The sequence below is a fragment of the Plectropomus leopardus genome, chromosome 10 (genome assembly GCF_008729295.1).
Source record: "Plectropomus leopardus isolate mb chromosome 10, YSFRI_Pleo_2.0, whole genome shotgun sequence".
Lineage (NCBI taxonomy): Eukaryota > Metazoa > Chordata > Actinopteri > Perciformes > Serranidae > Plectropomus > Plectropomus leopardus.
This window is the reverse complement of record NC_056472.1, coordinates 34,736,619-34,752,107: the sequence shown is the minus strand read 5'-3', so window position 1 is coordinate 34,752,107 and position 15,489 is coordinate 34,736,619. Positions and strand designations below refer to the sequence as shown.

General features: G+C 43.5%; 1 protein-coding gene across 1 annotated transcript; it reads left to right on the top strand.

Annotated features, from left to right (window-relative positions):
* Positions 1-1,891: 1,891 nt before the first annotated feature.
* LOC121949593 (thrombospondin-type laminin G domain and EAR repeat-containing protein-like) lies at positions 1,892-15,115 on the top strand. Its single transcript, XM_042495326.1, is given in 16 exon segments — positions 1,892-1,973; positions 5,009-5,073; positions 5,155-5,316; positions 5,390-5,622; positions 5,850-5,940; positions 6,023-6,176; positions 8,963-9,094; positions 10,023-10,140; positions 10,216-10,330; positions 10,688-10,868; positions 12,135-12,193; positions 12,407-12,496; positions 12,498-12,584; positions 13,587-13,765; positions 14,360-14,461; positions 14,925-15,115. Coding segments are annotated over 16 exon segments (2,004 nt in total). The 3' UTR covers positions 15,079-15,115.
* Positions 15,116-15,489: the final 374 nt, after the last annotated feature.

Below are 15,489 nucleotides of genomic sequence, written 5' to 3'. Positions count from 1 at the left end.
CAGGGCTCCCACAGTCCTGGAAAACCTGGCATCATTTTCCAGGCCAGTAAAGGGAATTAGGATCATGGCATTAGTAAAAATCATTCAAAGTTATGGAAAAGTTATGGATTTTTGTTGTGCGTCATGCAAAAAAAGATTACAGTAATCTCCTGGAGAAAATGTTTAATGTGACGTTACTGTGGAAACATTTTCTGTAGCTGTCGACGTAACGACGCGAACGACAAAGTAACACACAACAAATGTTTATCGTCACGTACATTTTGGGGTTTTTTTTTTTTTTTTGGTCTCTCCCTCTGTGTGCCGGTCAGCTGAGATCATGTTTGACTAAAGTTGGAATAAGATAAAATACTGTTGCGATGGTGTGATTTATGTATGTATGTATCCCATATTTTCCTTACTGATGCCCCGCTGCTACATTTTTTGTAATTTTTAGATGAATCAATGTTTATGTTAGACATTGTGAATGGTTTTGGAAGTTTTACTATGGGTTCTTGAAAATTCATGGAAAAGTTTTAAAATTGTTTCCATGAAATGTGTTAAATGTGTGGGAGCCCTAAATATCTTCCTATCCTATTATTAATCTACGTCTATCAATTTTGATATGTTTTGAATTTTTAAAGCTGCAAATTTTAGATTTTGTCTGATTTTTGAGTCACTGGCTTCTGCTTTTGTTCCTGTAGCTGATAAACTTCATTATATTTAAAGGTGAATACTGAAACTACCTAAAGTATGTATCAAAATATCTCTCATAAATTCAGTTGATATCCTTTTTAGTGTCTCAGACCCTCTAAAGGTGAGATGTCCTCACTGACCTGTCTGTGGACAGAGTCCCCTCATCATCTAGCTGACAGAAACGTTGGTACACTCATCTCCAAATTTGGCCCAAACGTCCACTTGAACTAAACATTGAACTGATTAGAATTTAGTGGTCGTAGGTTTCAAGTTTATTGTGACCTTGCGTTCGTCTCATTCTCGTGAACGTGATATCTCAAAAAGATCTTAAAAGGATTTCTTTGAATTTGGCACAAACTGCGTCCTTGGACTCAACAATAAACTGATCAGAATTTGGTGGTCGAAGGTCACTGTGACTTTGTCTGTCTCATTTTTGGGAACGTGATATATTAAGAACACCTTGGAGGATTTTTTCAAATATATTCGGCACTGGTCCAGGACGCAGTTCTTGTCGCCGCTGCAGTTCAGACTGAGACGTTGGTGTGCGCGAGCTGCGGTGAGCCGATGAAGGAGGTCTGAAGGGGATTTTTCCGGATTATTTTCATGTTGATATGTAAAGTGATTTAATTAAAGACACTGGAGAGGGACAAATGTCCTCTGAGTTATTTAAAGGCTGAATCAGAGACCAGTCTACAAAAACAAAAAAGTCCTGGTGCGTTTGTGTTAGGGTTACAGATTGTACGCACTTTCCTTTATCGATTATTCGGTAAAAGCAATGATCGATTAATCGTTGTCTGAAAAACAACAACTTTGCAAACAAAAAGAACTTTGCCTATTTCAAACAATACCGACTTTGTTTTATCCTCAGTCGAAGCTTACAGCAACATACGGCGTATATTTTGACAGCAGTTCTTAGCCTATCAATTAATTAAATTTCACGTTCGATTAGATTCTTCACGACCAATTAATCGATCATCGATTAATTGTTATTATCCCTAGTTTGTGTTAAAAACTGTTTTGTATTTGAACAGACCGAAACATATTTTTGTGTTTTAATATTTTTCTCATCGATAATCTGTTTTCACCACAGAAGGAAAGAAATCCGAGTCCGACCAGACTCCGTCCTGCGGCGGGTCGTCTGTCCGCCTGAAGATGACCGTGAGCGCCGCGGGTCGAGCAGCACAGCGGTGAGGGGGATTCACACCGCGTGGTTGGCGTGATGTTGGCGTGTCGCTCCCTGCTGCTCAGCTGGGTGCTGCTCGCCGCCAGAGTCCGAGGTCAGAGCTGGAGACCCTGCACAGGTATGAGGACGCAGGAGGGACAAATGTCTCCACACAGAGGCTGCCAGACGGGTTAAAGGAGCAGTCCAACAACTTTAGTGAAGCGTCTGTGTGTGGATATGTGTTTCCCTCCGGGGTCCTCATCTGTGTGTGTGAGTGTGTGTGTGTGTGTGTGCGTGTGTGCGTGCGTGCGTGCGTGCGTGCGTGTGTGTGTGCGTGCGCATGTGCATGCGTGCGTGTGTGTGTGTCCTCTGTGACCCGGCTGACGCTTTCTTTGCTGCTTTGTGCTCCGTTTATAGTTTAGTGTCTTTGAAATATGAGATCAGTTTCTGTGCATATCGTCCCCTCCCTCCATTCATCCTCCATTCATCCTCCATTCATCCTCCATTCATCCTCCATTGATCCGCTGCAGAAACAAAACACACAGACGTCCTCTCAGGAGCTTAAAGGGGAATTCCAGCTATAAACTAACACTGAGTGTGTTGGGAGATAAAGATTTAAAGCAGCTGTCTCTGCGTCTCTGCTTTCATCTCGTTTCTGTCACTTTTCATATTCGTCTCTCCCTGAAACCACCTGCTGGAGGCTGCAGGTTGTGTTCAGCGCTGCACAAAGATCCAGCTTCCTGCTGCAGATATTTTCAGTATTACAGTTTTGTCCACAGCGTACATTTAACCATTTAAAAAAAAAACTTCCTGAAAGGTCAGTGTACTCTTTGGTCTTTGGATTTTCCTGTCAGAAACAGAAATTTTAAAAAAAGTTACTTGATTTTCATAAATAGTTACCTGATTTTATATCAAAATCCAAAACTATTTTTTTTTTCCAAAAATGATTTTTCATTTTTGGATTTTGAAATTAAAATCAAATAATTATTTGTTTTGTGTTTTTCATTTCTGTTCCTGAAAGAAAAAATCATAGACCACAAAGTACACTGACCCTAAAAAACATCCGAGGGATCCTAATATTTTGTCCAATATCCTCGAGGTGTTTCCATTGGGGCTGCACCCAACGATTATTTTTTTATTGATTAATCTATTGATTATTTTTTTGATTAATCTAGCGATTTTTTTTTTATTGATCTATTACTTTTTTATCACTCGATTAATATAACAACAAATTTACAGAAAATAACATTTTAAAATGCTGCAGGGCATTATTCCCCAACTAAAACCAGCCCAGTGTTTTCAGTGTGTTTTACAGTCTGATATAAAGTCTCTCCAAAATAAAATTAATGCAAGAGCTTGTTCCAGTCAAGTAAAAAAAGGAATGTAGTGTAATCTACATTTAGCAATCCAACAGCAAAATACATAAAACTATATAAAATAAAGTCACTTAACTAAACAGTTCCTCTTTGTTACAGCAACAAACCTCAAATCTAGCATTTCAACAAAACATTAGTTTGAAAAACTAACAAATAATAATAACTAGTACATTCTTTTTGCAACTGTATATTATTCCATATCTTAATTCATATATTACTCCACTCCAACTTCATCTATACAATATATACTTCATATAATTACCCTTATATTACTCTGTAGCTTACTACATGTATTACTCCCTAGGTTACTCCGTGTATTACTCTATCTATTACTCAGTGTGTTACACAGCATATTACTCTGTATTACTTTGTAATTTACTCAGCATATCTTACCTGTGTACTCCAAATATTACTCTGTATCTTACTCTGTATGTTACTTCATGACTCCATACATTTCTTTGTCATTTTGTTATCGTTATACTTGTTATATAGCACATTACTCCGTACTTTACTGCGTGACTCCCACGTTACTGTCGCCTCACCTTACGTTACTCTCTCCACTTACTCTAACTTTGTAAATTACTCAGTACCTTTTTCATGACTTTTACTTCATTCACTCATACTTCAGGTGTTACTCCGTACATTACTCCTTCCGTTACTGTGACTCCATGTGTAACTCCTAAACGTTACTCGAACTGAAGAGTTGATTTGTAACGTTGGTTTGAGCGTGAGCCGTCTGCGGGGCTGATTTCAGAGCTGTAGAGTTTTGACGGTTACAGGAGTCAGAGGAAAACACGACGTCATTATCAGAGGAACCCGATCTCTGCACCTGGACACACCTGTGCTGTTATTTTTAGATCACTGCAGGTACACCAATGAAACGTCCCCCCGGGGTGATCATGTGATCAAAATAAACTCCTCAGAGCTGACGTGTTCATCAGACCGTGATCTCTGATGAAGATTAATATCCAGCTGACCGCAGGACCGACTCACTTATCGGTCACAGGACGAGGAAAACATCCGCTTACAAAGATTTTTAAAAAACAAACAAAACAGCTGTTAGGAAAAATGTGCAGTCATTCTCTCTGACTTTACTGATTTCACTCAAGTGAAAATGAATAATATTAATAATAATAATACACAACAACAATAATTATAATAAAATAATAACAATAATAAATATTACATGTATAGCACCTTTCATACAAGAAATGCAACCCAACGTGCTTTACAAGAAAGAAATTAAATGTACCAAGTGCACAAAAAGACATAATTAAACCAGCATGCAAAAAAAATAAGATCAGAATAGAAAACATAGAATGCATCTTCACATGGATAAAACCCACGTGATAATACCAGTGAAAATAAGATCAAAATAAGGATAAAGATGGAATGCACAATATGCATAACATAAGATGAATAATAGAATAAATAAAATAAAACCCACTGACATAACTAATAAAACAAAGGCTAATAAAAACTAGAGTGTATAAAATGTATAAAATTAAGAAACATACACCATTTTAAAGAGGTGCAGCAGGGGGTCTTAAAGGGTCTTTTTTTCAAGTTATGGTTTCCATCCACTGTTTTAAAAATGCACTTTGACATATAGTCTGACACAAATGAAGAAAATAAATAATTTCATTCATTTTTTAGCCCTTTACTTTTCTTTCTTTGCGGTATCTGCTGCCTGAAATGTGTCTCGTAAGAACTGAAAGCGCGAACAAAAAGGGGAAAAAAACGACGAATATAAAAGTGTTTTGTTCTGTTGTTGTTTGTTTGTTTGTTTTCTCCTCAGACCTGCTGCCTCTCGACCTGCTGGCCCGAGCTCTGCCACGCCCAGGAGAAGCCCCGCCCCCTCAGGTAGGACAGGTGTCGGGACGACGAATGAGTGCAGACCAGGTGGTTTTAATTAAACTCATGATCAATCAAACCACCCGTCAGGTGCAGATGGTACAGTCCAAAGGCTCCAGAGGGCTCCGATTGGCCGGCACCGTGGCAACAGCGCTGAGTTTCCCCGCCTCCCAAATCTTCAGCAACTGTGACTATTTCCCTGCTGAGTTCTCATTGGTCGCCACCATCAAGATACCGAGACTGAGACAGAAGGTGAACCACAGGAACCCAACAGAACCTGATCCAGTCCGATCTGGTCTAACCTGTTCTCTGTTTCTGTCTCCAGAGGAACGAGTACATTTTCTCAGTGGTGGACGAGAGCTCTGATTTGCTGTTGCTAGGGTTACGGGTCTCAGAGAACCGCCTCCACTTCCTGGTCACGCCCCCTGGTTTTGGTGGGCGGAGCCGGCTCAGCTTTAAGGATGTTGGACTGGATGATAACAGCTGGCACACTGTGGTGCTCGCCATCACCGGACCGTACGCCACACTGACCGTCGACTGTGGAATTCCTCTGGAGCTGTGAGTCTCAGTCACACCAGTTCAGACTGGTACAGACCATATCAGACTGATCCAGAGCAGTTCTGACTGATTCAGACCAGTTCAGACTGACTCAGACCAGTTAAGACTACTTCAGACAAGTTCAGACAGGTTTAGACTGGTTCATTGCAGTTTAGACTGGTTCACTTTGTTGTATGTTCCAGAGTTACTGGTTGAGACTGGTGCATTAACTGGTTCCTGTTTCCTAGTAAACAGGTGCGGTCATTCCCCAGCGCTCTGAGCACCAGAGGCTCCAGGTTCTTCATCGGCAGCCGCAGGAGGACGAGGGGATGCTTCTCAGTGAGTCTCACATCAGGACTTCAGACCTTCAGGGTCCTGATGTTTTATTGTGAAGACCTGTGAACTTCCTGTCTGTGTTCAGGGTTTACTGCGTCAGCTGGTTCTACTTCCTGGCTCAGATGTCACGCCCAGACTGTGTCCGAACTCTGACCCCAGCCTTGCTGAGTTGTCCGTCCCCCGGGCTCTAAAGTCCGCCCCTCTGCTGCCGGACGGCCTCGGAGCCATTTACCCGTACGGTGAGAGACCGCATCACATGAAAGTCCGAGAATTAAAAACAACACAAACAGCGTGGACGCACAAACTACAGCTGCAACACACTGTCCAATAAATGATTATTGGTGTGTGTGTGTGTGTGTGGGGGGGGGGGGGGGGCAGGGAGGGTAATTGATCAGTGGATCTCATCAGAGCTGATCAGGTCGTATTGATAAGTGAAAGGAGCAGCTGCTGCAGACTGAACAGTTCAGTTTCTCTTTCACTGTCCCTGATGTCCTGCTGCTCCGTCTGTGCCCAGAGTATGCTCTGGGCACAGACGGAGCACCAGAGTATGCTCTGGTGCTCCGTCTGTAGGTCTGTTTCATTCCATCAATTCACATTTTTCAAGCAAAAATGTGATATTTCTAGATTCTCAGATGTGTTTTCTTTGACCTGACATTTTAATAAATTTGATATATTTAACAAGACATTTATTGAAGTCATTTCATGCTCGTTTCTCACTGAGCTCTGATGTTTTCAAACCAAAATAATCTACAGATTAATCTGTAACCAACATAACTAACTGTTGGTTACAGTTTTTGTCCACATACTTTTGGCCGTGTGGAGTAACCCTGATATAAACAGGTGTATCAGGTTCACCTGAGGGCTGTGTGACTGCTCTGTGACGGCTCGCAGCTCTCTGTGTTTTACTGTTTGAGTGTTTCAGTTTGTGATGGTATCAGAGATTCAGTAACCTGAGATACAACCTGACGGACAGCACCAAACCCTACCCCTGTTTGATGTGTGTTTCCATGACAACAGTGACTGACAGGCACTGATGTTCAGCTTTAAAAACAACAGCGTGGTTCAGGTGCGTCTTTTGATTCTGCGAACGGTCGGGGTGAAGGTAGGAGGTCAGATCGGAGGACCAGGACCACGAAAGTCAGAATTTCGTCAGAGTTTTCAGACGGGAGAAGTGGAGGAAAGCTGAAGGCCGGCAGGTTTCTGCCTTGTATGGTGCTCGCTAGTTCAGAGCGATTGTTGAGCTTTTCCTTGCGGTTCGGCTTGTGTTTGTGGAGCTCAGAGTCGCAGTTCTGCTGTGTACAGATGACATGACCTCCCAGCATGCACCGGGGTGGTTTGAGTGTGGCGGTTCCTGACCCCTGTGGGTCAGTCAGCAGAGATTCACCGCCCCAGCAGAGGGAGATCAGGGGGCTCGGGGTCCTGCTCTCAGCGAGGGGGACTGGATTTGCTGGATTTGGGGTTTTGCTGTGGACTCAGAGATGACACTGGATCTGAAACATGTGAGGCAGACTGAGAGGGTTTCCTGTAATGTTTTTTGATGAGGTGAAGTGTGATCAGCAGCCTGAGGCTCAGAGACTTCATGAAGCTCACAGCCTCTGATGCTATCTGACGCTGAGGGACTCACACTTTATAAAATCCTCAGTCAGGTGAACTGTGTTTGATTTATGTACCTGCTCACTGCACAGCAGAGTCCATCTGCAGTTCCACACTCTTTCTGCGTGCTAGGACATGAATCTGGATAATCTGGACCCGACTTGGACCGGGAGCTGCTCCTCTACAGAGTCTTCTTTTGGCTAATGTCTGCCTGCAGGAGAATAGAGAGGATGAGATGTGATCGAGGCTCACTCAGCAACGAATCAGAGACTCTGCACACATCTCCAGACATATTAACCCCTAACATCCCGGATCAAGCTGTTGCACTGTATGGGCGGACCTTGTTCACAGCCGACAGGACACGAGACTGTGACGTAAATTCAAAAAATGCTCTGCAGGAATTGAGTGATGCCATTAGCAGCAACTGGATGGATTTTTTTTATAGCACCTACTGATTTTAATCAACTAATCCTTCAACTCCAAAGATGCAGCAGGATCAGTGACAAACTGTAATTTTGTTTTTTTAACCTTTATGTAAAAAATACCTGATAAATCTACTTCCTGCCTTCTTCTTCTGTGTAAAGCTCTGACAGTGATGTCATGTCTGTGGAGCGTCTGTGCGGCTGTTTGTCATTGTGCTGTTTAGAGTTTTTGGTCGTAAAACAGGTGTTTTTGTCTTCACGCAGAATCTCATTATCAGCCTGTGTGTGTGTGTGTGTGTGTGTGTGTGTGTGTGTGTGTGTGCCTCCAGGTGTCAGTAATAATGTGTAATAATGACAGAGAGTCATCTGTCTGTTGTGTGCTGTAATGAGGGCGTGCGGTTGAAGAAGTGATGAAAACCTTCAGCTCATCAGATCCAGTTACTGAAATCTCAGATAATAAAAGGTTCACAGCTCTGACCCTGTTGTTCACAACACAGGGACTTTCCGTCCTCACCTGCACACCGTCTGCACTCTGTAAAACTACAAACAAAAACTACAATATTTATCTCTGTGACTGTGATAGTGGAGTACAAATACAAAGTACCATGACACCGAAATACTCAAGTAAAGTACCTCTAATTTGCCCTCCTCGCCCTCCTCGCCCCCTTCACCCTCCCCCCCCTCCTCGCCCTCCTCGCCCTCTTCACCCTCCTCACCCTCCTCGCCCTCCTCGCCCTCTTCGCCCTCCTCACCCTCCTCGCCCTCGCCCTCCTCGCCCTCTTCACCCTCCTCGCCCTCCTCGCCCTCTTCACCCTCCTCACCCTCCTCGCCCTCCTCGCCCTCTTCGCCCTCCTCACCCTCCTCGCCCTCGCCCTCCTCGCCCTCTTCACCCTCCTCGCCCTCCTCGCCCTCTTCGCCCTCTTCGCCCTCCTCGCCCTCCTCGCCCTCCTCGCCCTGTGAAACCTGTGAAACCTGTGAAACCTGTGGTTGGTGTTGTTGATGTGTTTCAGAGGCGGAGGCCCGGGTGACTCTGGGGAGTCCTCCTCCATGTTCAGGACCAGAGGTCGGCCAGCTGTGGTTCAACGCTCAGAGGAAAGGCCTGTTCATCTGTGACGGACTCACCTGGAGGACGCTGCTGCACAGTGAGTCTCACATGTCCTCCTGAGGACAGTGTGTTTCTGCAGTGCAGTCAGAGAGAATGAGGACAGGAAGACACAGCACATATTGGCTCCAGTGATGTCAGTGAAATGCACTAAAAATGTCCAAAAAATAATAGTAAAATATCTACACCCCCTAAAAAATGTATGATAATTATTTTTATTAACGATCTGAAAATCGTTAATAAAAAGACTGTAGTAAATAAATGTTAAAAAAAATATTAGCAAAAACATTTTTTAGAAAGTGCAAAAATATTAATACATGCACAAGAAATTTCTGAAAATTATTCATAAAATGTACAAAAATATTAATAAATGCCTGGCAGAAAAAAATCACTAATAAAAAGAAAATCCATAAATCCTAGTAAAGTATACAGAAAATATTTCACAAAGTGAATATTGGTAAAAATGTAAAAAAAAAAAAAAAAAAAAAAAAAAAGTACATTTTTTAAATAAGTGTTCAAGACATTTCTGAAAATTATTAACAAAATTTCTGCCTTTTTTTAAAAAGGACAAAATAAATGTTTCATGTAAAAACAAAGGCAGATAACTGTTATTAAATGTATGACAATTTTTCCAAAAACTATTGCAAAAATTTACAAGAAATAATAATAAGAAGAAGAAGAAGAAGAAGAAAAGGTACATGTTATTTCCAAAAAGTATTTGTATAATGTACAAAAAGTACAAAATCTGAAAATTATAAGGAAAATTTAAAAAAATGTAGGGGGCTAATGTGACTTTTATTCCTAAAAAATTGCATAAAATATATAATGATAGTAACAAAGTAAAAACTGTGTTATGAGCCAACAAGAGTCAAGAACTGTGCTGATGTGAGTCAATATTTGTGGTACCTGTCCTTCATGTGTCTCCTTTATCTGTCTCTGTCTCTCTCTCTCTGGTGTCCCGCGATCAGATCCGGAGCGTCTGGACTACGTGGAGGACTACCAGGATCTGTACACTAGCTCAGAGACCTTCGACGTGGAGGTCTTCTCCATCCCGTCTGAGGGCCTGTTCATGGCTGTAGCCAACAGGTACTGACGCACCTGGAACAGCACCACCTGCTGTTTGACCGCGTGTCCTCTAAACCTCCCGTCTCTGTCCTGCAGGGACTCTCGACCTGGTTCGGGTATCTACAGGTGGAGAAACGGGTCGTTCCATCTCTACCAGAACATCAGCACTCAGGAGGCTCGAGCCTGGAAACACTTCACCATCGACGGCCAGGTGAGAGCTGCTCCACCTCCAGACACCTGCATTACCAGCTGTTATAAGAATAATAATGGGTTAAATGTAAGCTGAATTAAAATGATGATAATAACATGATATTTTCATTATGATATTACATGTCCGAGAGCTCAAGCGTGCGGACATGTCCGACAGTCCGCTTCAGCACGCTCACATGTCCAAAAAAACAAACAATTCCTGTTAACCCTTTCCCCACCGGGGCTGCCAACTCCCACACATCTGCCGTGTGTGTCATGCTTTTGGGCTCTGTCTCAAATATCGTGATTGGACATTTTTCCATATTGCCCAGCCCTAGTTCTGGTCCCGTTGAGTATTTCCTGTGTTTCTCCCGGTCAGAGTTTCCTGGTGGTGGCCAATTCCCGGGAGGCGGAACCTGAGCTGTCGGTCATCTACCGGTGGAACCTGCGGCGGCGGCGTTTCCTGCGTCACCAGACGCTGCAGACTCACGCCGCTCTGGACTGGGAGGCCTTCAGCATCCAAAACACCAGCTTCCTGGTGGTGGCCAATCACAGACGAGGTAAACACACCAAACACGAGTCAGCTGCAGCCGCAGACCAGGCGACAACATATCAGACGTCTGAGAGCTGCCGATCAATACGCTCCAATCGATCAGTGATCATTGATCACAGCTGACCGAGCTCTGCTGTGTATTATGTGAGAGATTCCCATTCATCTCATTGGAAATATAACGTAGACATTTATCGTAAAAAGACACATCTTTAAAAACACCAACACAATTATTTCTGACTGCAGATAAACATGTAAGGATTATTGTCATTATTGATTAACCTTTTGAAACTCTGGCAAACTGGCGTAATTTTTTCAAAAACGTGGGAGGAAGGCAACGAGCAGCCTGAGAAGAAACAACCCGAAAATCAGCAAATAATTAGTAAAAATATACAAAAGTAACACCTGAAAATTTGCAAAAAAGAAAAAAAAGGTAAGTACAAAACTATATAAATGACTTTGGAAAAAAAGGTTTTAAAAAAATTAACAATAATTTTTTGAAATAAATGTAAAGATATAATTATTATAAAACATACTCTTCTCTAGCTTTTTTAAAATAATAATTTTCTAAATGTGCTAATTTCTCTGAGTTTGCAGAGAAAAACCTGACAACAAATGAGCTGTGTGAAGAGACGAGAGCTCCAATCTGCTCCTCTGACAGAGTTTTACTGAACCCTTAACATCAAACACACCACCTGTGTGTGTGTGTGTGTGTGTGTGTGTGTGTGTGTGTGAGAAGATAACACACACTCAGATCTGAGCTGAGAAGATTGTTTATGATCCGACCATCTGAAAGAAAAAACAGAAAGAAAGAAAGAAAGAAAGAGTCAGCTGATGCAGGTGTACTGTGGTTAGAACACACACACAGACACACACACGCACGCACACACACACACATATGCAAAAAAATGCACACACACACACACACACACACACACACACACACAGATTCACTGCCTTCAGAATAAAAGCTGAATTAAATCCGGCAGCACGTTTTATTGTTTGATGAACTTGAGAATAAAAAAGAAAATGGATGTTGTTGTTTTTTCTTTTTTGTTACTTTTCAGCATTTTCTCAATTCTTGCTGTTTTTTTGTGTAAATTATTTAAGATTTTTTTTTGTTTGAGCTTCAAAAAATATCAACAAGAATTAATCACTTTAATGATAATCAATAATAACATGGATTTTCATCAATAATAACACAACACTGACCTGATTTATTCTTTTCTAATAAAGTTTAAAGTGTTGTCAAAAGTGTCTCTGTGTCTGTCCTCAGCCAGAGACTCCAACCACAACATCCACAGTGTCCTCTACAGGTGGAACCCAAACACTCAGGTAACTCTGTCCCCACACTGTCCTCACACTGTCCTCACACTGTCCCCACACTGTCCTCACACTGTCCCCACACTGTCCTCACACTGTCCCCACACTGTCCTCACACTGTCCTCACACTGTCCCCACACTGTCCTCACACTGTCCCCACACTGTCCTCACACTGTCCTCACACTGTCCCCACACTGTCCTCTGTCCTGCCTCCTGTCCCTGCAGCAGTTTGAGGTGAACCAGACTCTGTCCACGTCCGGAGCGTATGACTGGGAGTTCTTCTCCGTTGGACCGTACCACTTCCTGGTGGTCGCCAAACACGTTTGACGGTCGGACAACCTCCATCATGTCCACTGTCTACGTCTGGGTGGACGGATGTTTCCAGACCTTCCAGAGCATCCCGGTCAGTGTCTCTCGTTTGTTGTCTCTGTATTGTAGACCTGATGGGGACAGGTCCGGGGTCTGGTTCAGGACTCAGGTCTGACTGGTTGGGGCGTCCTCAGACAGGATCAGATATGTTTGTCTCTGACGCTGAGATGAAATTTAATGTGGGACAAAAGACGAGCGGGGACAGAGTTCAGGAGATTAATCGCTCAAGATAATCTGTCACGTCTTTTAATGATAATAATAATAATAATAATAATAATAACAATAATAATAAATAACAACAACAACAAAAATAACATCTTACATCTGTATAGCAGCTTTCAAGAAACTCAAGGATAATGTGTCCCACCGTCTGTCCTCCGGTGTGTCCCCCTGTCTGTCCTGTAATCAGTGAGCAGCAGGACGTCCTGTAGTAAAAAGGTCAAACTGTCATAAAAGTAAAGCAGCTCTTTAAAATCACTTTCAGATTCATAAAAATGTGTTTTTACTCTTTTTAGTTCATGAAGAAACTAAAACCAGAACCTCCAATTAAAACAGGAAACCAGAGCAGTGTAATTAATGTGTGTGTGTGTGTGTGTGTGTGTGAGTGTGTGTGTGTGTGTGAGAGAGGGGCTTTCCTGCAGACTGTTTGGACTCGTCCGTCTGGGCGGATCGTCTCACTGAAGACTTTTATTGGCTTTTTAAAACCACAGAAAACATGTTAAAGCTTCATGAAACTTCTGACAGAGCGAGAGGCAGCAGGAGCACTTTAACCCTGTTTACACACACACACACACACACACACACACACACATCACATCACACACATCACATACATCTCACACACACACACACACATCACATACATCACACACATCACATACATCTCACACACACACACATACATCACATCACATACATCTCACACACACACACATCATCACACACACACACACACATCACATACATCACACACACACACATCACAGTCACACACTGGAATCTGTAAATCTGGATCTGTCTGTTCCTCCGCGTGCAGACGGTGGGAGCGACAGACTGGGAGACGTTTGAGATGGACGGCAGGTTCTTCCTCGCCGTGGCCAACAGTCAGAAGGTGTCGGAGCGCGGCCCGAGTCTCTACAGCATCAACTCCACCGTCTACGAGCTCAACACGCTCACACAGACCTTCATCCGCTTCCAGGACATCCTCACGCACAGGTGAGACACACTCACGCACAGGTGAGACACCCTCACGCACAGGTGAGACACACACTCACGCACAGGTGAGACACCCTCACGCACAGGTGAGACACCCTCACGCACAGGTGAGACACCCTCACGCACAGGTGAGACACACTCACGCACAGGTGAGACACCCTCACGCACAGGTGAGACACACTCACGCACAGGTGAGACACCCTCACGCACAGGTGAGACACACTCACGCACAGGTGAGACACACTCACGCACAGGTGAGACACCCTCACGCACAGGTGAGACACACTCACGCACAGGTGAGACACACTCACGCACAGTGAGACACAGTTACTGTAGTTTCAGTTACTGTTACTGTTAAGCTTCATGAAGTGCTCCTGCTGCCTCTCACAGAGCGAGAGGCAGCAGGAGCACTTTAACACTGTTTACACACACACACACACACACACACACACACACACACACACACACAGGTGAAGGCTCAGTGTAAAAATGTGCATATTTAGTTTTTATAAAAACTTTGGGCTGAAGCTTTAGACGGTCAGGACGATGACGCTGCTGTTGGTGACACTGATGTTGACGTGTCCTCGTGTCCAGCGCTGTGGACTGGGAGTTCTTCACCGTCGGAGACGACAGGTTCCTGGTGGTGGCCAACTCTCACGACGGCAGCTCGTACTCTCTGAACAGCGTGGTGTACAGGTGAGTACTTCCTGTCACAGGGTGTCTGTCTGTCTCTGCAGACGCTGCTGCAGACAATCGGGTTCATCCCGGCTGGAAATTTTTTGCTCTGAAATGTAATATATTAACAATAAAAAAAGTGTAACTTTTTTTTATGTTTATATAAACGTTGCCCGAAGTTTGAGAAGAACGTTCTGGGAACATAAAGCAAAGTTGCTGCTCAGAACATTTTTAGAGCCAAAAATTTCTAACTGATCTGTCACCTCTCAGCATCTCCAAAACATCCTCTGAGTGTTGCAGCTCAAACGTTACGTTTAACCCTAAAGGAACATTATCTGAAATGATAAACATCCTGAAAATGTTCTTTTAACGTTAGATTAAAATGTTTTCTTTAAAACATCACTGCAACCCATAGGTAACGTTAGCCAATGTTGTGGGAACGTTCGCTGCTAGCTGGGATGTCTCTGTGTCTGCGTGTCCTCAGGTGGCAGGGCTACGAGGGCTTCGTCCCCGTCCACAGTCTGCCCACCTTTGGCTGCAGAGACTGGGAGCACTTCAGCACCGCCGAGGGCTCCTTCCTGGTCTACTCCAGCGCCACATCCAGGCTCAGCAAGGTCTTCAGACTCAGGACCTATTGACAGAGACCAGTCCTCCTGCTGCTCCTCAACACTCCTGCTGCTGCTCCTCAACACTCCTGCTGCTGCTCCTCAACACTCCTCCTGCTGCTCCTCAACACTCCTGCTGCTGCTCCTCAACACTCCTCCTGCTGCTCCAACACTCAAACACTCCTGCTGCTGCTCCTCAAACACCTCCTGCTGCTCCCTCCTGCTCTCTCCTCAACTCTCCTGCTGAAAAAAATGAGTCCCCTAAAATGCAAAACCATCAAAAGAAAAAAAAAAGTAAAACGCTGAAACAAACCAATAAAAACAGGGAATGACTTAAATAAAAATCAGCAGACTCGTTTAAAGGTGGTAAAGGTCACGGTGTGATTGACGTGACCTTAAATGTTTTGTTTGATGTATTTTAGGCATTAATGCACTTCTGCACAA